Source organism: Cornus florida, unplaced genomic scaffold (genome assembly GCF_030987335.1).
Source record: "Cornus florida cultivar Cherokee Brave unplaced genomic scaffold, ASM3098733v1 CherokeeBrave_3.0.0_Hap2_Chr11, whole genome shotgun sequence".
NCBI classification, from domain to species: Eukaryota; Viridiplantae; Streptophyta; class Magnoliopsida; order Cornales; family Cornaceae; genus Cornus; species Cornus florida.
The window spans coordinates 78,208,359-78,230,179 of NW_026775581.1; the positions used below are offsets into that span (position 1 = coordinate 78,208,359).

The window sequence follows — 21,821 nt, forward strand, 5'->3', positions numbered from 1 at the left end:
TTATAGAGCAGGGTAAAAAGCCCATGGCATTTGTCTTGAGCTCTCTATGATCACATTTTAGGTATAGAAACCAAATTATTCCATTGCTCGTCATAAAATGGTCTCGTCATAAAAATAAAAATTGTACGAGCTGGTCAATGATGAGTTTTCTGTTTGATCGCTTAAGCCAAAGTTCCACAAACACAATTTAATAGTTAAATAAGAAAAAACATTACCTAAATACTGAACAGTGTGTAGGTAACCAACCATATTGCACTATAAGGTTAGCAGTATCTGGAGGTTTACAGATCAGTCAACTAATGTGTTTATCCTATGGGGAAAAAATTGCTGCCGATCACCCCTCGGTAAAATGTAAGAATAAAAATTTTGCTACCGCTTCAGATTTCCTCACTGCCACGGGACACCGCAAAGTCATGCACAGGGAATGTTCCAAATGCATTTATAACAGGCTTAGAGGTTGGTTGTTCTGATGGAAAAAGAAGAAAAGAAACCTCCTCCTATCAACCCAAGGAACATACTTTATCTGGAAACAAGAGTTAAAATACCAACTGTTAGTGTTGCATACCGTTTGGCCCATCAAGACCAATATAGTACTAAACATATTCAACCTATTGAGAAATAAACATATTTATAAACCAGGGAAGGAAGAGAAAAAAGTCCCAATCAAAACGCACATTTGGCATTTTTCCTTCCGCCCCCCCCCCCCCCCCCCCCCAATAATCGAGTAAACTGGTTAACTACTGCATTGAGCAAAACGTAAGCAACGACCACTTAGGTGCCAAACTTCCATTGCATCTCGCATTTCTGGTAATCATACCAGGCATGCCACAAGATATGGACAGATCGAATCAACTATGACAGCAAGGAAGCAGATTTACCTTGTCTTGAGTTCATGCAGCACGTACGACTATCATCTATGTAGGTTGCTTGGATTCCCATCATCCAAGAACCCACTGATATGTCATCATGAGCATAAGACTTTAGAGATGCACTGCATGATAAGGGAAATAAGATGAGAACGGAACTCATACACTAAGTATAGGAGATATACATATATACATATTCATAAGTATAGAGGATGTAGGAACAGTTCAGTTTGATTAGAAGGAATCAAAGAATAAAATGCAATATTGTGAGTAGATCTGTTGACTCTTAAACTTTGAATATTTTGGGGAAAAAAAAAAGGGGAGTAATTTTACGAGCTCATATTTAGTGAAAGCATCTTGCTTTTGGCATCTCAAGATAAGTTCGAGTTTCTTGCATCATTTAGTTGAAACAATCCATTGAAATGTAAAAAATTATGTGAGGAAATTTAAATTCTAGCACAAAAGATAAGCCAAACATCAAATGTTAATCATCAAACTTCAAAAAGATAGTTTAATCTTAATGTCAAGGACAATCAGAGCTTGTCAAAACTTCCCAGTTTAAAAAAAGAGTAGATCCAAATTAAATTCATCTCCCTAAGCAGGCATTGATAACTAACCTGTTTATGTAAATATATTGAGCCAATTCTTTGGATAGTATAAAAAGTGAACCACTCGCATGTCGGAAGTACCTGAAGACAAGATTGATGTTTCATACAGTGGAAGTTGTAACCATAATCAGACTTATGACACAAAAAAGAGAAATCTTAACTAAAACAGAATTCATTCTGTGCCAATCTTTTGGCTTTTAGTTTCAATAAATAATTCCTGAATTATTCGAAGAGCAAATATAGTGGAACAAACTTTTTTACGTAACAGCATTGCTTAGTTATCTCAAATTATCCAATTACTATTGCAGTTCTCACCATATTTGTGGCCAACATCAAGCTTGCAAAATATCTCATCCCAATTGTATCTAACACTTGGGTAGATATCGGTAATATAGTCAGTGTTTACGCCCCAAGTAGGACTAGAATAGCACGTTAATGCTCAACTTCGGGAACAAGTTCAAGGGGACATCGAAGGAGATAGATTCCTTATAGGAAGAGACTTTTTAACGGTTGTGTAGGAAATGATTGTGTATGATATGAGATGATGCATGGTGAACACGTATTGGAGATGTGAATAGATGGGGAGAATATGGCAATTGATTACCGAATGTTTTCCCCGTTAATCAAAGGTGCGGGCGGCCCCCCGCGCGCGCAAAGTAGCTGCTCTCACGATTCGAACTAGCGTATGCACACTCGATAGCCCAAGCATTTTACCAGTGCACCAACCAATGGCCCCTATATGTAGGGATGGCAACGGGGCGGGTTTGGAGCGGGTTTCCCTAAATCCCGCCCCGCCCCTTTTAATTTTTGTCAAGTCCATGCCCGCCCCGAGACCCTCGACGGGTTGGATTTTTATATCCAACCCCGCCCCGTTAGGAAATACTGTGCCCCCGTGCCCGTCCCACTAACAAATTTTTTTTCCCACTTTTTGGAACTTAAACTCTTGTTATTTAAATGTGCAAAGCCTAGGAATGACACAATATAAATAAAATTATATATCCTAATAAAAATAAAAAAAATAACATGCACATAACATAATTCAGAGAACATAATAAACAAAAATAAAAGTTTAATACAACCAAATCACAAGAAGTTCTAAGCTCCAACTTCCACCATAACCAAAACAAAAGCAAATTTAATACCAAGTTTACATCCCAAATTAGGATTGTAAGAGATGGATAATTGGGTAAGCCGCTAAAATAACTTATTAATATATATATATATATATATATTAAATATAGTTATATGCGGGGCGGGGTGGGGCGGGGCCCCTAAGATATGTATATTGAACCCTTACCCGCCCCGTGACCCTCGACGGGTACAAAATTTGTATCCATGTCTGCCCCAACGGTATAACAAGTGTTCCCATATCCGTTATTAACGGGGCGGGACGAGGCGGGGCCCCGACGGAGCGGTAAAAATTGACATCCCTACCTATATGAACTTAAGGTGGCTATACGTATTCTAGACAGAGAGATAAATATTCAAAAACTTCTAAAGCACATTAAACAACACTCAGATTGCTTTTGTTTTCCACAAATTAAAGAGCTCAAAGAGTAGATGCCTAACATGCAAAGATTACAAGGTTATTTTTTTCATAAATGTGGTGATTTCCATTCAAATAGAATAAGCATTCAGTCCAATGGATATAAGTGAGGCCATACCCCCACTATAAGCAAGTGCCTGTGGCCTAGATAGAGTGTCCCTTTAGCAAGATTGCAAGGTTATTTATGAAGAAAACATGTCATCGCAGCATAGGTACTGAGTTTCAGCATATATATTAAATGATAATAAAGAAAGAGAACGAAGATAAAATCTCAACAACTAGGTGGTGGAATTTATAATATGAGAAAGGCGAACTATTTAAAAAGAGTATGCTAAAAGTAGTAACAAAACTTAGAAGCTTAAAGATATAAAATGTAATTTCATGTGACCTAATGTATTAGAGGAATATCGAAAAAGTTCTTGGAGAATCAAAAGGAAAAGTATCTTAATGCTTGAAAAAGTTAAAAAGAATGATGGTGTGATGGTGTATCTTGATAAACAAAGATCTAACAAAACATCTCATGAGTGGGGCACACATATTTTACTACCTATAGTTGAAAGGAATGATGGCATTTTCCAAAGTCCAAATTCCATTCAGCCATTATTTAATATATACAAAAAAAAAAAAAAAAAAAAAAAAAAAACAAAAATCATTTCACCAAAGTTTCACGTAGTTGATTAAATGTGATTAGTTTAAATTCAAATTTTACCAAGTGGTCAAACAATACCTTGTCTAAAAATCACATGGATTTAGTCATGATAACCATTCCCTTATATATTAATTTCAGAAGTGATACAAGTATTGTCAAAGCATTCAATGACATTAACCAATTTAAACATGAATCTCATTTTTCACATTAATGCTCAAAAGATGATAGCCTAGTACCCCAATGAATGCTACCTAATGATGTTCAACAGAATTTCAGGTGCCCACTGCTAACTGTAGTTAACATCAACTCTTAAGAGGTTTCTTCCACAAGAATAAGATATTTATTTACTTGAATCGCAAACCACTCAACTAAGTAAATAAAAAATTAAAGGGGAAATTTTAACAATTAAGTTAACCCAGTCGTATAAGATAATATCGCTAAATACCACTATGTTGACCTTAAAAAATAGACATATAGAACACTACTGGTATTCCATACTCAGTATAGTTGGCTACTTATGTAATTTTCAAGCATAAATTGCTACCATTTGATGTAGCGGAAAAAGGTAAAAGAGATTAAATTCAACTTTATGTTTCCTCTCCCACAGCTTCTTGGCATTTGAAAGGAGCATTGCAATTAAAAAGAGCATGGGAAATTTGAAAAAATAAAAATAAAAAAAATGTACCAAAATACAAATGAAATCAATACGGGACGTACCATAAAATAAGCTTCAACCTATACTCAAAATTACAAAATCAATGAACTAATAAATCTATTCAGGAGATATTAGTGCTACTCTCATGCACGAGGTGGGCATTTACAAGCCAAGCAAAAAAAAAGAACCAGTAAAAGGCTAGTTACGTACGATTTACCATCCCCAAATTTCCACCATTCAGGTTCATACCATGGCTTTCCCCTGCAAATTCAACAAATAAGGATGTTCAAACGTCGAACCAACAACCTCCACATTAAACCTGCTTACAGGTTCAAATAGGCAAATGAAAAATTCAAGGATTAAGCGGTATACAACAATAGGAAATGCTGACAATAGAGAGGCAGCCACATAAACACAGACAAATAATACATTCTTCATACGCTAAAGTTTGCAACTGAGATATAATTCTTTCAAAGAGATTTTTCCTATTCATGTGGCAGAATTGTCTAAGAAATGTTACATGAGTTAATTATTTTATTAGAAATGCACCATTGGGCCACAGACGGAATACATTCCTCATAAGCTGTAGTCTGCAACTGAGACATAATTCTGTCAAAGTCTCAAAGAGCTTTGTCCTGTTCTTGTGGGAGCATTGTGTAAGAATGCTACACAAGAGGTAATCATTTTATTACAAACGCATTATTAGGACTCTGAATGAAGACACCATTACACTAATGAAATTGAGAAGGTTCAGAGAAATCTTAGCCACAATTTTTATGATAAAAAGATTATAGGCAAGTGTTGATTGATATCAAGAAAGCTTTTCCTTCACCCTAGCACCAAAGGCTACACAAACAGCTGCTAAGGCTTCATATACCAATTAAAATGTCCTAAGCCAAAACATTTCCTAAGTGATTTAATAACCGGTGTGCCCATATAATAAATAATATGTTTCACAATAGCTAGCAAATCATTCCCTTGAGTGCATTTAGAAATCCAGATACAAGTGTTGACCCTTAACCTTGATTCCGATGCCAACCTTATTTCACAAATTACCAATGGGGCTTCTTAATATGCGCATGGCATGCAAGACATAAAACTAGTTTCATTATTTCTTCATGTATACAGTCCTGGCTTTTTTTCTTTTTTCTTTTTGAACAACCATCCGAATTGATTAAACAACTGATAGTTACCAGGTAAGAGTCCGATATTGTTCAATTTGCTATGACATGCAAAAAAAAGGGCATAAAACTCTATGCAATGCTATGTAGTTTAAAAGAATTGAAAATAATAATAATAACTTGTAATAAAACATAAGAAGTAAACGATCTACCACATACGAAAAATGAGTGGCGTATTACTTATGGTATGACTCAGAAGTTCACCACGTATCCTACCATGTTGTGTTGTTACACAACCTCTGTTCTCCAGATATCAAATATTCAATGAAAATCTTAATATCATTCTCAAAGTTGACAAAAGATCCCCTTTTCACCATCAAAAATTTATCCCACCAATTGATCATGAGAAAACACTAAAGAAAATATATATAAGTATCATTGAAGGAGAGAATTCTACCACAAATATACTAAGTCACATTGTTGACAACCATTTACTCTAAAGCTTAAGCTATTAGAGAGGGTGCAACTTTAATATTAATATCCTTCTACATGCCCCCTCCTGTGTGACCTTCTTTTGGTCCAACACATGTTTCAATTTTAAACCAAGGTGACAGTGAGGTTTGAACCTCTCTAACAGCTTGAGCTTTTGGAGTAGATGGTGGTTAACACACATCATAAGCAAAAGAAGATAAGCAATAACAAGCAACCAAACTGAGCACAACGAAATATAATTAAGAGCATTTACTCTTCAGTTATCACATCTCCAGACTTCATGCATCCAATATAAGCAGCCTCTTTTCCACGGCGGCTTTCAAGAAGTTCAATTAACCCATCTGACAGCCAGAACATAATATCATTAATAACTTTCTAGAAGTTCTATGAAAAGAAAGAATGTGGTGATATTCTATAAAAACTAATAAAATAAAATATATTACCAAGCTCAATGTCTATGTTGTCATCAACTTTTACATAAAACTCTGCATCCCAAATTTGAACTGCTGTGCTAAAGAAGAATTTCGCTTTATTGGGCAACTCCTCTTGAGCTTCCTCATGACCATCCTAATAGACAAGTGATGACATGCTCAAGATCTATGCTTTGCATATTTTTTTGAATCCAAATATAAATCCACGTTAGTACTTTTATTCTATATACTAATTTATTATGATTATTTAAATTTTATTATTAATATTCTAATAATTTAAATGCACAAGGGATTTAAGTAATCATCATGATATCTAATTTCATAATTATGTTCGGCTGTAATTCCAAAAGGTCTTTTAAGGCCAACAAAGCACTAAAAATATCATTATACCATTCAAATAATTGGATATGGCCATGCACTTAAGGTAGAAGATCATTGTGGTTTAATTATCATCCAAACTTCAACAACTTACAAGAATTAAGAAATCCTTTGTCGTCCGGTTTTCCTCATCAATACTGCGGTCCAAGCTATCACCTCGATTGGGACTGCCAATGTCAACACAACTGAGTTATGACAAAAGCTTTGTCTAGCTTACAATAGCACTGGAAAAACTAAGAGATGCAAAACCAAGGATGATGCACAATTTAAGAACACAGTTTTGGGTGCGTGGAAAACCTCCGACCAATTACAAAACGTATGGCCACTCCTCTTTCTTCAAGTTTTTTCAAAGCGTCATCTGGAAAAGCCATTGAAATGCACATGTATCATTAGTAAATTTAAGGCTTAACTCCTGATAATTATCATTCACAACATTCAAAAGAAAACCATACAAGCTAAGTCAATACCCAAAGCGCTAAGCTTTTATTTTAAATACTATACTAAGCAGAAATTAAAAGCCGCAGTATTGTAATAGAAGAAAAAGAATACGCATATTCAAGTGCATGAAGAATATAAACAAAATAATATTCAACTGAAACATAAGGACCTAAATAAAAAATAATCTTTGAAAGGATATTAATTAGAAAAGGCAGAACATGGCATTCAAAGAAATCAGAGGACATCCTAGATTCTTTATGTTCTAGGGCTGAACTATAGGAGAAAACCTGAGCCTAAAGGATCAAAAAGAAAAAGGTCAAAAAACAAAGGAAATGGGTTAAAATTGTAAAGCAATAATTTTCAAGTTATAGGGTCAGATTTTGGTAAATAAAGGGGCTTTGAGTAGTACAATAGTAAAAGAAATTCAGCAAAACAAGAAAAACAGAAAAGAGGAAGTACCAAAGAAAGGAAAGAGAAAGAACAACTCCATGATGGTTGATTGAGATCAATACTAAAATGAATAATAGTCCCATGCTCATTATTTAAAAAGAGAACCATTCTTTAACTTCTAATCGCTATTTAAAGCAAGCTAGAAAACCCTAGAATTCTAAAAATACCCAACTATGACTCAATGAGAGCATCAGGATACAAAGCAACTCCCAACACAGCCCCTAGTGGAATCCTTTGAATTAACGAAATTCGAATATCAATTAAAAGCTTCTGAATAGAAAGGTATGCAAATAAAAATTCAAATGGAACTTTCTGAACTCATGAAAAATGGCTCCACTAATCCTAAGCAACAATATACTAAATGCCATGACCAAACACAATCCTAGAGACAAACCATCCTAATATATAATATAAGTAAGATGGCATAATACTAATGATAAGTGTAGTAACTTGATTTTGCTTTCCCCTCTTATGCATAATTCTGACAGGTAGGGCAAAGTTCAGCCCCAAACTTGAAGTAAACAATGAGCTACATGGAGCTCATCCAATCTTAGTGTAAATATATATATATATATAGAGAGAGAGACAAACCATCCTAATATATAATATAAGTAAGATGGCATAATACTAATGATAAGTGTAGTAACTTGATTTTGCTTTCCCCTCTTATGCATAATTCTGACAGGTAGGGCAAAGTTCAGCCCCAAACTTGAAGTAAACAATGAGCTACATGGAGCTCATCCAATCTTAGTGTAAATATATATATATATATATATATATATATATATATATATATATATTGGAAGGTTAAGGAAACTCACACACACGTCGAATAATTTGGATCTAGAGGCTTCTGGTATATGAACTTGCAAATCATACCACAAACTCTTTATCTTCTAAGGTATAACTTGTTCAATTTGCAGAATTCTGCTTAGTTTTGTAGTTTAACAAGTTCGAGTGCTACAGAAATCAATGAAAAAACCTAGTTGCTATTATTCTCCAAACCATGAACTTCAAATTTTCTCTTAAACAATGGATCAAGTAAAAGTACCAGACCTCCTACAAAGACCTACAATTAATTCCCAACCATCCTTTTCACAACCTTGTACATCTCCTCCACTTGAGAAAATTCCATTTTATTCATTGGATAATAGGATAGGCCAAAAACTTGGAGGTGGTATGCTATTCTCCTTGTACTAATGTTAAACAAGTTTCTCATCTGTATGTTGTGATAGCAATTGCTTGGTTGCAGATGACTTCCCTATTCAGAAGTCTAAATTTAGGAGTTCAGTCAGATGGTTAACAAGAGACTTTTTGGTCCAAAGGTAGTGACTTGAGTCTTTTTTACATTTATTTTAAATTACGATGTTGCTCGCCAATTTTATTTTTTCTCATATTTTAGGTCAATGGTATTTTGATAAACTCAATATTTGCAGAACAATGACTTTAGCCACCCATCAGTAATTAAAACAGCTCTTTGCTGAGTTGAGTCAGTTGACAGTATGATCTTCACCCCAAATTAAGCTCAATTGTCTATTCAAATAAAATAAAATAAAAGGGAGAGAGAGAGAGAGAGATGAGTAATCAAATCAACAATTTCTCTGAACCTCCTTTGCATTTTTACCAAGGTTACGCTGGTTTTCATTGGCATTTTATTTTCACTTATCAGAAAAAAATACTATGGTTAAGCTCATTCATGCTCACTACCATGAACGAATACAATATTAACAAAATATGAGAATAGAGAAGTATCAATGACGAAATTGACCAAGATCACATTTAGCCAGAAATATTTGAAGAAGACCAACCGCAACAAGCATTTATGGCTGGTCTGAACAAATTACACCACGGATCGAGATTCTAGCAAAAATTTTGTACTATGGACAAACCTAGTGCACGAAGCTCCTGCCATTGCGGAATCTGTGGAGGTTCAGATGTACGCAACCTTACCTCCACATGCGAAGAGGCAAATTTTGTACTATGGATCTTCCAAATTGTATTACTACATTTATTGGGGATCCACCACCACTTATTTCATTTTTTTTCCCAACTCAGACACCCGTTTGTCCCTATGGGGACTTGACCCTCACCTCACTTTGGAAGATTGAAGAGATACCACTAGGTCACGGCTCTTGGTATTTCCAAATTGGCTATTCTAAATTGGAATCCCTATTTTGACATCTACTCTTTTTTTGGCAATCAGCTGTGTTTGAATTCGGACAGACTGACCCAGAAATTGTATTTTAGTGGGGGAGACCTTGAGTAATAATAAGAATAAAAAATTGTGAACATCAGACTACAAGACCTTACATCTAGGTCCAGGGGAAAGGGTGACAGCAATGATCACAATTACGATAATGTGGTTTGATAAGAATTTCACTAAGTGATTCTCAATTTGAGACTTAGAAAATCATTAGACATAAAAAAAGGGATGACATCAAAGTGTTCTAAATTCAGAATCAGTTCACACTACAGGAATGCACAAGCAGTTAAGCACTATGCTATCACACACATAACTCTAATTATCACGCTAGATCATCAAATCAACAAAAGGAATATCACTTACAAGGGAGAGAAAATTTTAAAATATCAAAATGAATCATGGAACAAAAGTACTTATGCTTCTCTCTATTCAGATTACCAAATTGGATAATCACCAAGGCCTTTCAGCAATTTGATATAGCCCCCTAAAATAATTCAATGTATTGCAGCACAATCTGTATTGCAGCACTGATTTGAGGGATTATTTTTGAAATTCAATATAGTGCAGTCAGGCTTTAACTGACCTTTTGACATATAAGATGCTCTAAACTGATTTCGCTTCAATCGATTCCCAAATCCAGTATAAATTCCAATAACAGCAAGAAGCCTTTTTCCAGAAGAAGACCCACTTTGCTGCGACTTATTCTTGAGGTAACCCTTACTCTTTGCCAACGTTAGTTCCATCTCAGCTTCCACAATCCTCCTTTCCAAATCCCTGAAACATCACTACCCTTAACACAAATGCACAAATCATCTTAAATTGTGGAAACTGACACTAAACAAGAGGATGATAAAATATGTACTGGCATCCCATGACCATTAGCTTATCTTCAATCGTAAGAACTTTTGGTCTCTGCAAAGCATAAAATAAAACAAATAAAGAAGAAATCAATAAAATAAAATAAGTGGAAAAAGGAAAGAAATAAAAGAAAATGAGATAGTCAAAAGTGGACATTGTCGAAATGAAAATTTTAAAATTTTGGCTTTTGCTGGAAATGAAAATTTCGTGTGACTTTCAGTTTTAGAAATGTGTGGTTTTTTTTCTAAACTAAAGAAATGAAAAGACATGGAAAACGCTCTGACAAAATTCTTAGAAACGGCTTTTTGAAGAGAGAAAAAATTCATTGCAAAATGAAATGACACCAAAAATAACCATTTAAAGGGGGAAATTAGAGTCCCAAGAAGGAACCGGCCACATAATTTTTAGGCAAGTTTCCAAAACAAAACAAAACAGGTATCAGTGTTTTGATACATGGTATATACATTCATTTTATCAGCAAACGCACTGAATCTATTCAAGAAATCGAAAACAGACCTGGCTCAAGTTCTTCTCAAGAAGATTCGCCAGTATTGTTCTGTTCTCTGCATCTTGCCACAACCTAATCATCCAATATAAACAAACAATTAGATAAATTTCTCCAGAAAAATAAATAAATAAAGCATCATTTTTCCAACATAAAATTTTTAAAACCAAAATAACTTTTTATGTAAATTTTTATATGAAATATATATATATCAAATAATTTCCCTTCTTATTAATTAATGCTTGGAAAAAATGTTACCAATTATTGGAAAATGAAGTACAAACAGTTGCAAAACTATATAAGCATGTATGTAAATATTTATATATGTGTAGGTGATAAGCATGACACATTTATATGAGCATATATGAACACATTTTAAAATCAATGTATCTCTAAATCTGTCAATATACGTATATAGGTGCACATAATAGGCACTATGCTCGTGTAATTCGTGTCTATGTATATATATTTATATAGACACACTTCAATTGTTCGAGAGGTACTTTTCGCGTGAGTTTTGAGTGTAAATTCAAACACATGAAAATGCTGTTATATGTGAAACAAATGAAAATTCACACACTCACGCACCAGATCACCAATCCAATAAAGATCACTCTAACTTATATATACACACAAATATATATATACACAGAGAGAGAATTACCGGCCGGCGATGTAGAGGCAAGCGAGACAAGAGAAGAAGGCCATGAGTAGGGAGGGTTTGGATGTTTGGGAAGACTTGGATCTCCCTCGCCTGTCCGGTTTGGACGACGTCGTTGGTAAGCCCTCCATTTCTTGCTGAAAAGATGATTAAGAAATCAAATCTGAGAGAATGCGAACATGAAGATGGAGAAGAAGAAGAAAAAGATAGATTTTGGAGATATATCGCTGGATTTTGTGAATCTGATTATCGAAGTAACAGTCCAAAACCTCGAATCGAATTGAATTAAGTTTAGAGAGAGAGAGAATTTATTACTTCCCTTATATTGAAACAAAATGAAAGAGAGTTTATAACTTCTCCTGCCAAACATGTGACTTGAGAGACTAAGACACAGTGCTTTTTTAAAAAAAAAACAGAGAAATATTAAATATTTAATTAAAATATTTTTGGCTAAACATATACACAGAAAAATTTAGAGAGAAATATTTAACTACTCTATTTAATTAAGGATTTTGGCTTTATTAGCCAGCCCATCTATTTTATGATTTTTTTTTTTTTTTTTTTTCTAGAAAAGACTGAAAACGTATAAAATTTGATTTAACTTTTGAGACAAAATATTCTATAATTTTTAAAATATATTTATAAAAACGTCGCAGACCTTGATATGTATTTATACCCACACATTTAGCCATATTATCCTAAAATTTTATTATTTTTTGTTAATTTTATTGCACTTCCAAAACAATATTGACATTTGAAATAATGACCATGTTTGCTTTATTGAACATATTAGTAATATTATTGACAAATTCATCCTTGACAAATTTTTAATCTAATATTGATTTTGTTAGGAAAGAGTGTCAGTTTTCATTTAAATATTTGAAATTTGATCAAAAACAATAGTTCTATACAACAAACTTGAAGGTTGAATATGAAATTAGTCATTAGAAATCAAATCACAAGATGTAGCCGCAGATAGCATGAGAAAAGGATTTGCTTATTTGTAGCAGAAAAAAAATAAAGTTAGATTGTGTGAATTTAGGTCACAAGTATCATGGTCTTTTTCTGTTGAGCTTTTTCCTTTCAACATAATTAAAATAATAATAATAATAATAATTAAAAAATAAAATAAAATCATTTTTCATGTGTATTGATGTTTTATGCTGCACTATGCTTACTATTACATGTCTTTTTATTATTAATTAAGCTTAAGTTGGATGTGAAAGTTAAAATTCAAAAATAATTAAACTAATCAACCTAGCTTTTCATCCCCCTATAGCTCTCTAATCGAGCCTTGCAATATGTAGACCCAAGGGCTCAATTATAAAAAGTTATACCTAATAACAAATCTTAAAAAGGTTATTACAAAATATACTCCAAAGAAAAAGAAAATAAAGTACAAACCTCAAAAAAAAACAAAACTATAAAGTCGAAACTTCTGTGCAATGGAAAGGGTTGAAATCGAAAATCCCTACTGCAGGGCAATTTTCACCCTTTCGACTACGCACTAGAGAGGATCCTTCTCCCCATAGGTTAAGATGCAAAGATATATATATATATATATATATATATATATATAGAGAGAGAGAGAGAGAGAGAATAAAAGAAACTAACAGACTATTAAGTTATAAAATTGAGAAAGGCTTGCGTAACACTACAATACAAACGACTAGTCTTGGTTATAAAGAAAAGGGAACTTCAATAATTTGATAGTAATACAAAGAAAAATTCTTTCTTTTCTCCTGAATCATCATCCAAAAAAGCATTCCTCAACATAAAAAAACCATAACCGCCAACCAGCAAGAGACCCATTGTTCAAGAGCATATATCCGATAACCCAGTTAAGAACCATTGTGGTAATTAATGCCCTCCAACAATTTTGCAGCTCAGAATCATGTAAAGTAGATAGAGTCTTCAAATAGTGCCTCGAATTAATCTCTAACTGCTCCTCGGGGCAGCTCCGGGTAAAAGGCTTGAAAGAGATGGAACCCCTTGGTTCCTCATCTCTTCTTGTGCTCGCCTCATTTCTTCAGGGTCTGTCACCAACACAAATATAGATTGATACCAACAATTTAAAAGTAGAAACAACCAACAAAAATCATAAAATGAAACACTCTTTTGTCCCTCAACCATAGATTGGGAATCTGAACACGTATAAACAGGAAGTTGCAGACCACATCATTTGCTATATATTCCAATAAGCAGTTTGCCTAACAACTATTGCCACTCGGATTTGGACATTTCTTACCCTATTAATTTATTATTAATATACTTTTCTGGATCTATTGTCATCTTTTCACCTCTCTAGGTGTCAAACTTATTGATTGCCAAATCTTTTGACAGGTTAAGTTCAGGTTGTATTCAGTATGTTCCTCCAATTGCAAAATTGTGCCATTGTTACAGCCATGGTACCCACTTGGAGAGCCAAATAAAATAAAAACACCAAAGATGGTATCTCTTCTCCTTCCAAATGGAGGGTTCAGGGTTTGAATCCTAAATGGGAAAATGATAGCATATGTGATTTACCTGCCCACAAAACAAAATGCACATAACAACAACAAACAAACAAAAAATCTTGTTTTAAGCTTAATAGTTGCCCAGTTGGAATTGGGGTCAACTTGGCATTGGTGTGTTCAAAGTTGTGGAAATATCACCATTTCTATTTTCCATAGGGAGCAGGAAGGAGATTTTGCCATCAAATGGAGATTTTAGCAAGCAGTTAAAATAGGCAGTGAGTTATGTACTGTTTTATATGGTAGTAAAAAAAAGTACGGACGAGAAACTAAATCTTCTCCTTGTCTTTCAAATTCAGTGGATGTCCCAGGAGAAACTGTTTACTGGATTATATGCAATAATACATTACATGCACAAAAATAATCATGTAACTTGGCAATTTGAAAATATCAAGAACCTAGCAGTTAAGGTCCTTTTATGAGACGAATGACAAAAACTGACTATGATTAAAGCATAACTTAGCTTTGTTGAATCTCATTTGGGGATTAGGCTTGCCATTTGAAAAGCAAGCCAGTCTGAGTAAATTCACAGCAAATTGGAGCATAGTTGAAAGTCGAAACAAAAAATTATTGAACCAAGTATAGAGTACTTACCCATGTTCTCCATAAGTTTGGGCATCACGAACATCACCAGCAGCATGAATCCTATCATCAGACCCATTGGGCTTTTCACTACAGACATTATGTTGAAAGGTTCCCTTATCTGCAACCAAAAAAAGGATAACAATAATCATTTGTTTAAACAAATAATAATCCTTTCCGAAAAAAACAAAAAAAAAACAAAAAAAAAAAACAAATAATAATGGGAGTGACATCTAAACCAACCTCATAATATTGTTCCTCTCTCAAAGGCTCCAAGACCAGCTCAGTCAGAGCCCTCCTATTTTCTGTCAGTGCTGCTTGAACTTTACCGGGGTTTCTGGCACTGACATCAACGCGAACCTGGTCATATTAAAAATAATAATAATAAAAAATAATTGAACCATGTGAAATCTGGATTATGTTCCACTATGATCAAGTATTAGCTGGGAATGTGGATAGCATAATCTCACCGGAGAAAAGAAATAATCAATTGCAGCCACTTCAATCAGATGAGTCCCTGCTGGCACATTATGGCTTTGAGCATAGAGGTTAAGGAACTAGCCTGAGTCTACCAAATGTTTCAATAGCATTCTTCCATATACATACACGTATATCTATATTTGAGCTCCTAGGTAAAAGCCTTTGCTTGATTACGCAGCCCTATGGTCTAAAATTAATCAGTTTGAATTAATAAAACGAATGGTAATCAGATGAAAACAGCCAGACTGGCCTATCAAAATAAAACAGGAAAAAGTGTCCACTTTCAGGGTTATTTTCTTCAAATTTGCACACCAAAAATGTGACAAGCTTTCATGCAGAGAAAATCAGTTCACCATAAAGAATTGCAGGTTAATGAATCCTCTGAAGTATTTTGTACAAACCTACTATTTTAATATATATAGGAAAAGACCAAGGGTTGTAGTCCAGTGATACTTCTTCACCTTCCAGAATAGAAGGCCAGGGGTTTTCTCCCCCACCCCCCGGGCCAAAAAAAAAAAAAAAACAGGGAGAGAGAGAGAGAGAGATCTAACGCTGGTATATGACCCTTCTCTCCATCTACCAAGTACCCCTAACAATCTATTACACATGCATCTTCCCTTAAAACCAATGAAGAACAGGACCAAATTCAATATTTTTTAATAAGATGACCATCCGACAAAATGAAACAAGCCACCTCGTGACACAAGACAGATACTAACCATGCAGGATGAAACTTTGAAATTAAAGAAAATAATAAGCAAAGCACTCCTCGGTTGTGTTAAACAATTGCATATAGCTCCCAACATAACACGAACAAGCAACGCCTTCACAGAACCAAGAAAAGTGAAACTGTCAGACCTAGAAACACCAAAAAAGACAAACAAAGGAAATCTGACAAAACTAAGTCTCTAATATGCCACAAAACTAAGCCTCTAATATGCCAAGTAGCTGCTGTTGTGGCCTAAACTTGACCATGTTTAGAGAAGCATTATAAACAGCAGCTCAAATCATTACTACAAATCAAACCCAAACATGATAAAGTATGAAGAGTAATTTCTTATAAATAGTAATATCCTTGTTAAGGCACCAATATATACCTTTTTATACTGAAAGCTATTGACTTTTTTAGTTTTAAGAAATCCTAAATATAACAGCACATGATGCAGGCTAGAATGTAATTGGAATGTCAACAAGACAGAGAAAAAGGTATTCAGAACCTACCCCCATTACAAATAACAACAAACAAGGAATTACAACTCGTTAGTAAATAACATCAGATTTTGATCCAACACCACTTGATACAAGTATACCAGCCTCTCAAAATCAACTTTTAGGCTACACCATCACCTGAAATTCTTTTATGCATATACAATCGCTCTTACATTAACAAAATTAAGCGTATAAGTATGTATGGATGATCTTAAACTGTCTTCAATTTTTCCCTCAACCTTTTTGACATTAAATTTTTAAACATATTCTTTTTTCGTTTCTATTCTTTGCTTTATAAATATTTATGTTTACATATTAAAATATCTTCATAAAATTGTTCTTTGATTTATAGGTTGAACAACCTAATTCTTCCTTTCTTCGGTTTCTCGTAGCACCACCGGAACTCCATGTTAAATGCAAACTAAGAGATAACCTAATCCAAAATATGAGATAACATTACTGCTCAACTTCAGTTAGAAATGACTATTACCCTTATTCAAACACAATCGACATTGTCGGTTAATCCTCATAATGTTAATGTATCCGCTGTCAAGGACAAAAATATTACTCATAGAAACTCAATTTTCACATCACCATAAAAAACTTTCATATCCAAACCTCCATAAACATGCACACAACAATTCATACAAGAAAAAGGATAAAATTGCAGAAACTATATGTACAATTTGAACCCCAAGGGGTTGACTCAAGTGGGTAAGTCACTTGGCCCTGGTGCCTCAGGAAGGATCAGGCCTAAGGTTCGACTCCTCTTGGGTGCAAACAATTCCTTGGAAGTGGGGCGTGTGACAACCAACTAAAAAAAAAAAAAAAAACTACAATTTGGTTATAGATGAACCAACATGAAGTGAAGTTATACCGTGTACAAATTCTAGAACTGCCATGGATCTAATCAAAAGAAAAGTAAATGCATGATATAAATATGGTAGGATACAATGAAAAATAACCATCAGGCCTGACAAAGGTAACTCTTTGGCCACCATTGAGTATGACTTTGGCATTTGATATTTTTGCTGGCAGACCAAATCCTCTTGAACCAATGCCTGCCAAAACAAAGCACCAACCATCCAAAAGAGCCAAAAAAAATCATCTCTAAAATGAATAAATAAAGCTGTAAAGATATAGGCGACTTCAAACAATAAATAAGATCAATGATTTTTAATGATATGATATTTCAAAACTTTGAATCAGGATTGAAATTAATTAAGCTATAACACTTGTAATTTGATGCCTACTGAGGTTTTAACGCCTGTGAACAATGCATTGCATTAATGGCTCAGCAAATAAAATATCTGTACTTTTGCTTAACTCAGTTTTTATACGTGTACCTATATTTTTTCTTTTTTCCTTTTTTCTGGTAAGGTAAGAATTCCACTAAAAGTGCCAAAAGGCGGGACACAGAGAGTTTATACAGAAACAATGAAGAATAAATCTCATTTTCCCAAAAAAAAAAAAAAAAAAAAGTACAAAGAATCATACATCATAATATAGGACTCTAAAGTCCAAAAGAAGATGAAGACCTAATAAAAAAGATGTTTCAGCCTATGTATTGGATGATCTGCCCTTCAAAAACTGAACTATTTCACTCACACGGTCAAACCAAATTCCCCACAAAAGGCAGAGACAGTAGCATTCTACGCCTTCCTGATTCAATGCTGTTGAGAGATAAAGAGAGATAGAGAGAGAGAAATGAGATGTTTGGTGGTGTTCTATTCCTAAAATCTGATATATATATATATATATATATACACACACACTTACAAGTGTAGCTTATTTACAATATGTCCCCAACTCTATCATTAATTACACTATTACTCAACACTCCCCCTCAGGTTGGAGCATAGATATCTATCATGCCCAACTTGTTACATAATTTTGAAAATCGTGATTTTCCCAATGCCTTGGTAAATACATCTCCCAGTTGATCTTTGGATCTCACATTAGTAGTAATTATCCTCTTACTCATCACCAAGTCCCTCACAAAATGGCAATCTACTTCGATATATTTAGTTCTCTCATGAAACACCGGATTGCTGGCAATGTACGTAGCAACCTGATTATCACAAATCATTCTCATAGGCCTGTCGTTGCAAAAACCCATCTCTTTCACAAGCTGTATGAGCCATTGCTCTATACTCTGCCTCTGCACTATATCTCGCCACAACATTTTGCTTCTTACTTTTCCATGTTACCAAATTACCTCCTACAAATGTGTAATATCCAGATATAGACCTCCTCTCCAGCTATGCAGTATCCCCATAACAAAGCCAAACATAATTCACACAATTCCAGGTGATGAAAGAAGGCTGCAGAATACTTCAATGCAAGAGTAAATGGCTCACTATCTCTTCCTCCTCTTCACATACAGCACCAGTTGGTGATCCAAAAGCCCTTGCACTTGAGATTATCAACAGTACAAATATCATCCAAAGCAGCTGTTCAACCAATACCCCCATCGCTATATTAATTGTTAAGTTCTATAATATTAAATATTGATTTAAACTTTTACATTCTATTCTTTTCTCCATTCATATTAATATGAATAGCTAAGAAAGAAAATAATAGTTAATTGGCTAATTGCTAAGCTTCCAATAGTTCATTGAATTCTTATCCACGTAAAATTCTGTTATGTAAGCCCGCTTAGTTCGACCAACTCCCCCCTCCCCCCCACACCACAAAAAAAAAAAAGAGGAAAAGTTGGGGCGGGAGACAAGCACTGCATCATTGAGCCTCCCTTCGGCATAATTATCAAACTAATTAATTGAATTTTGAATAAGAATTAACGAAAAGTGTAAAAGTTAGGGTCAAATTGTTATCCATTGTTCGCATTCAACAAATATGGCAAATCTCTAAAGGTGTATTTTACAAAAGAAACCTCGCAGGCGGCAAGCCACTAAATTAAGTTGAGTTAGGATTGTCATACCAAGTTTGCTATCTTTCAATTACCGGAAAGGAAAAAAAAAAAAAAATTAATAATAATAATAATTTGCTATCTTTTCTTTGTTGTAGAAATTTTTGGGCTTTATGAATAGATTTTAGTCACAAACTGTTTTTTTGTATTGGGCAAGCTAAATTTTCAAATGTTCCCCTGAATTTACAGTGTTGGAAGGCATTTAGATGAGTTGTACCAAGAGAAAAATGTGATCAAGAAGGTGAATTTATGATTTTAAAATTTTGAAACATCTTTTTTTTTTCATTGTTTCTTCCAATTTTGAATCAAGTGTTTTGAACATAAAGATTTACTTTAAGAGATTGTCTTCCCCATCTTCTTCCTCCTCTGTTAATGTTTGTAGACCCTAAAATCTGAATTTCCATTAAGAAATTCATATTTTTATTCTCTCCTACTTTTGACATCTCCAATTCGATGTAATAATTCCACTCTCACAAAAAGCTTATGCCCCAATCTGTAGTACCAGCAAAGACACTCAACATATAGATGAAAGATACATAAACTGACCAACGGGCCAGTGGCCTAGCGGTGCCGACCTCTTACTTCCCAAAGCGAGGTCAGGGGTTTAAGTATCAGAAGAGACGGGTGTGAGTACCAACTAGGAAAAAAAAAAAAAGATACATAAACTAAGAAAGATACATAAACTGACCTCACAATAAAAATTAAAAAATAAAATCATCAAGCCACATCCTATTCATAATGAAATACATGCTCATCTCATACCACAACAACACATTAGATAGAAATATATCCTACCAAAAAAAAATGACATAATCAACACAATATTACAATTCAATTTTCAATTTAATGAAAACAAACCCAAAGGTGCAAAAAAGCATAAACTTGTATATTTAAAAAGAAAATAAAATAAAAGGTTAATAGATAAAATCAGCATACCTGGAATCTTTACTCGACCATTTATGGTATAACCATCACCACTCCTGCAGATAAATAAATCAATAAATAAATTGCATGCCAATCCATATATCTGTTGGTTTTGCCCAAGAAAAAATAAATAAAAATAAAAATCAATGCTGGAACTTGATTTTTGTGTGCAGAAATTAAAAATTAAAACTGACACAACACTTTAATTCATTTTCCAAAGGAGAAATAGAGATTCAAAACAAACAAATTAGGGTTTATGTAGGAGATATATATATATATATATTATAAGTGAGGTATACGCACCCAGTTGAGATCGCGACCGTCGAAGGAAGGAGAGAGAAGCAACAGTGAAGAAGCAATACTAGAGTGAGAAGCATCGCTCTAGATCTCCGTGTCACTGCCATCAGACACAGAAAAATTCGAATCGTTCAGAGTGAAAGACCCAACAATGATGGTTCTTCGTGGAAGTCGTTGGTATTTGTTTCGACTTTAACGCCGTGTTTGAGATGGATGAAAGAAGACAAGGGAATGAAATTATCAAAAAAATGGGATGTCTTGTTTTTTTGTTTTAAAAAACATTTCAAGATAGTTATGTATTTAATAACGTTTTTGTTTTTTATTTTTAAAACTTTAAGAAAGTAAAAATATAATTTTATTTTTTGAAAGACAATAAAATACAAAAATAATATTTATTAACACTTATTATTGTCATAATTTTAAAAATAAAAAACAATAACAGTGTTTAATAATACACATTTGTTACAATTTACATAAAAAAAAAATTTAATTATTTTATTTTTATTAGCAAATTTCATTACTACAAAAAAATCTTAAATATATTTCCAATTCAATTATTTTACTACAAATAGTAAAAATACTCAATACAGGATAAAAAAAATATAATATTTAATTTAAAATCACAAATCCTAATAATACCCACTACATAAATACAAAATAAGACATATTATGACAAAAACACTAACCAATTAATCAATTCTGTATATAAGTGCATACATATGCATCATCTATACATTTATTATAAAATATATAAATATATTATATTATAATAAATAAATAATATTAAATAATATAACTATGATATAATATAGATATGGTATATAATAATATGTTAGGTATGTTGCATAATAATTTAATAATATAATATATAATATATAATAAATCATTTTTTTGTCCCAAAAAAATAATTTACACTATTATATAATATATTATATTTTAAATATATATTTTTGTTAAATAAAAAATAATTTACACTAATATATAATATAATATAATTATATATTAAAAATATAATTTTTATTAGTA

At 33.4% G+C, this 21,821-nt stretch overlaps 2 protein-coding genes across 2 annotated transcripts; both read right to left on the reverse strand.

Annotated features, from left to right (window-relative positions):
• Nucleotides 1-169: 169 nt before the first annotated feature.
• LOC132283945 (hydroxyproline O-galactosyltransferase HPGT3-like) lies at nucleotides 170-12,233 on the reverse strand. Its single transcript, XM_059785992.1, has 12 exons — nucleotides 11,865-12,233; nucleotides 11,212-11,275; nucleotides 10,700-10,749; nucleotides 10,421-10,611; nucleotides 7,044-7,104; nucleotides 6,841-6,913; nucleotides 6,381-6,504; nucleotides 6,191-6,278; nucleotides 4,535-4,585; nucleotides 1,484-1,555; nucleotides 879-991; nucleotides 170-523 (listed from the first exon to the last, which is right to left on the reverse strand). The coding sequence occupies exons 1-12, from the start codon at nucleotides 11,990-11,992 to the stop codon at nucleotides 501-503; spliced, it is 1,038 nt and encodes a 345-aa protein (XP_059641975.1). The 5' UTR covers nucleotides 11,993-12,233; the 3' UTR covers nucleotides 170-500.
• Nucleotides 12,234-13,461: 1,228 nt separating this feature from the next.
• LOC132283320 (ER membrane protein complex subunit 7 homolog) lies at nucleotides 13,462-21,026 on the reverse strand. Its single transcript, XM_059785258.1, has 7 exons — nucleotides 20,802-21,026; nucleotides 20,511-20,554; nucleotides 17,598-17,706; nucleotides 15,427-15,490; nucleotides 15,200-15,316; nucleotides 14,969-15,077; nucleotides 13,462-13,897 (listed from the first exon to the last, which is right to left on the reverse strand). Exons 1-7 carry the CDS (start codon nucleotides 20,900-20,902, stop codon nucleotides 13,800-13,802), a joined length of 642 nt encoding a protein of 213 aa, XP_059641241.1. The 5' UTR covers nucleotides 20,903-21,026; the 3' UTR covers nucleotides 13,462-13,799.
• Nucleotides 21,027-21,821: the final 795 nt, after the last annotated feature.

Bases quoted from the DNA above. Each gene is read 5' to 3' on its own strand.
- LOC132283945 (XM_059785992.1), bottom strand. From the start codon at position 11,992: ATGGAGGGCTTACCAACGACGTCGTCCAAACCGGACAGGCGAGGGAGA. The intron at 10,750-11,211 runs GTCTGTTTTCGA...TATGCTTTGCAG, and splicing joins TTGAGAAGAACTTGAGCCAG to AGACCAAAAGTTCTTACGAT. The intron at 524-878 runs GTAAATCTGCTT...TCTTGTTTCCAG, and splicing joins CTGCATGAACTCAAGACAAG to ATAAAGTATGTTCCTTGGGT.
- LOC132283320 (XM_059785258.1), bottom strand. From the start codon at position 20,902: ATGGCAGTGACACGGAGATCTAGAGCGATGCTTCTCACTCTAGTATTG. The intron at 15,078-15,199 runs GTTGGTTTAGAT...TTTTGGTTGCAG, and splicing joins GAGAGGAACAATATTATGAG to ATAAGGGAACCTTTCAACAT. The intron at 13,898-14,968 runs GTAAGTACTCTA...TGTTGGTGACAG, and splicing joins CAAACTTATGGAGAACATGG to ACCCTGAAGAAATGAGGCGA.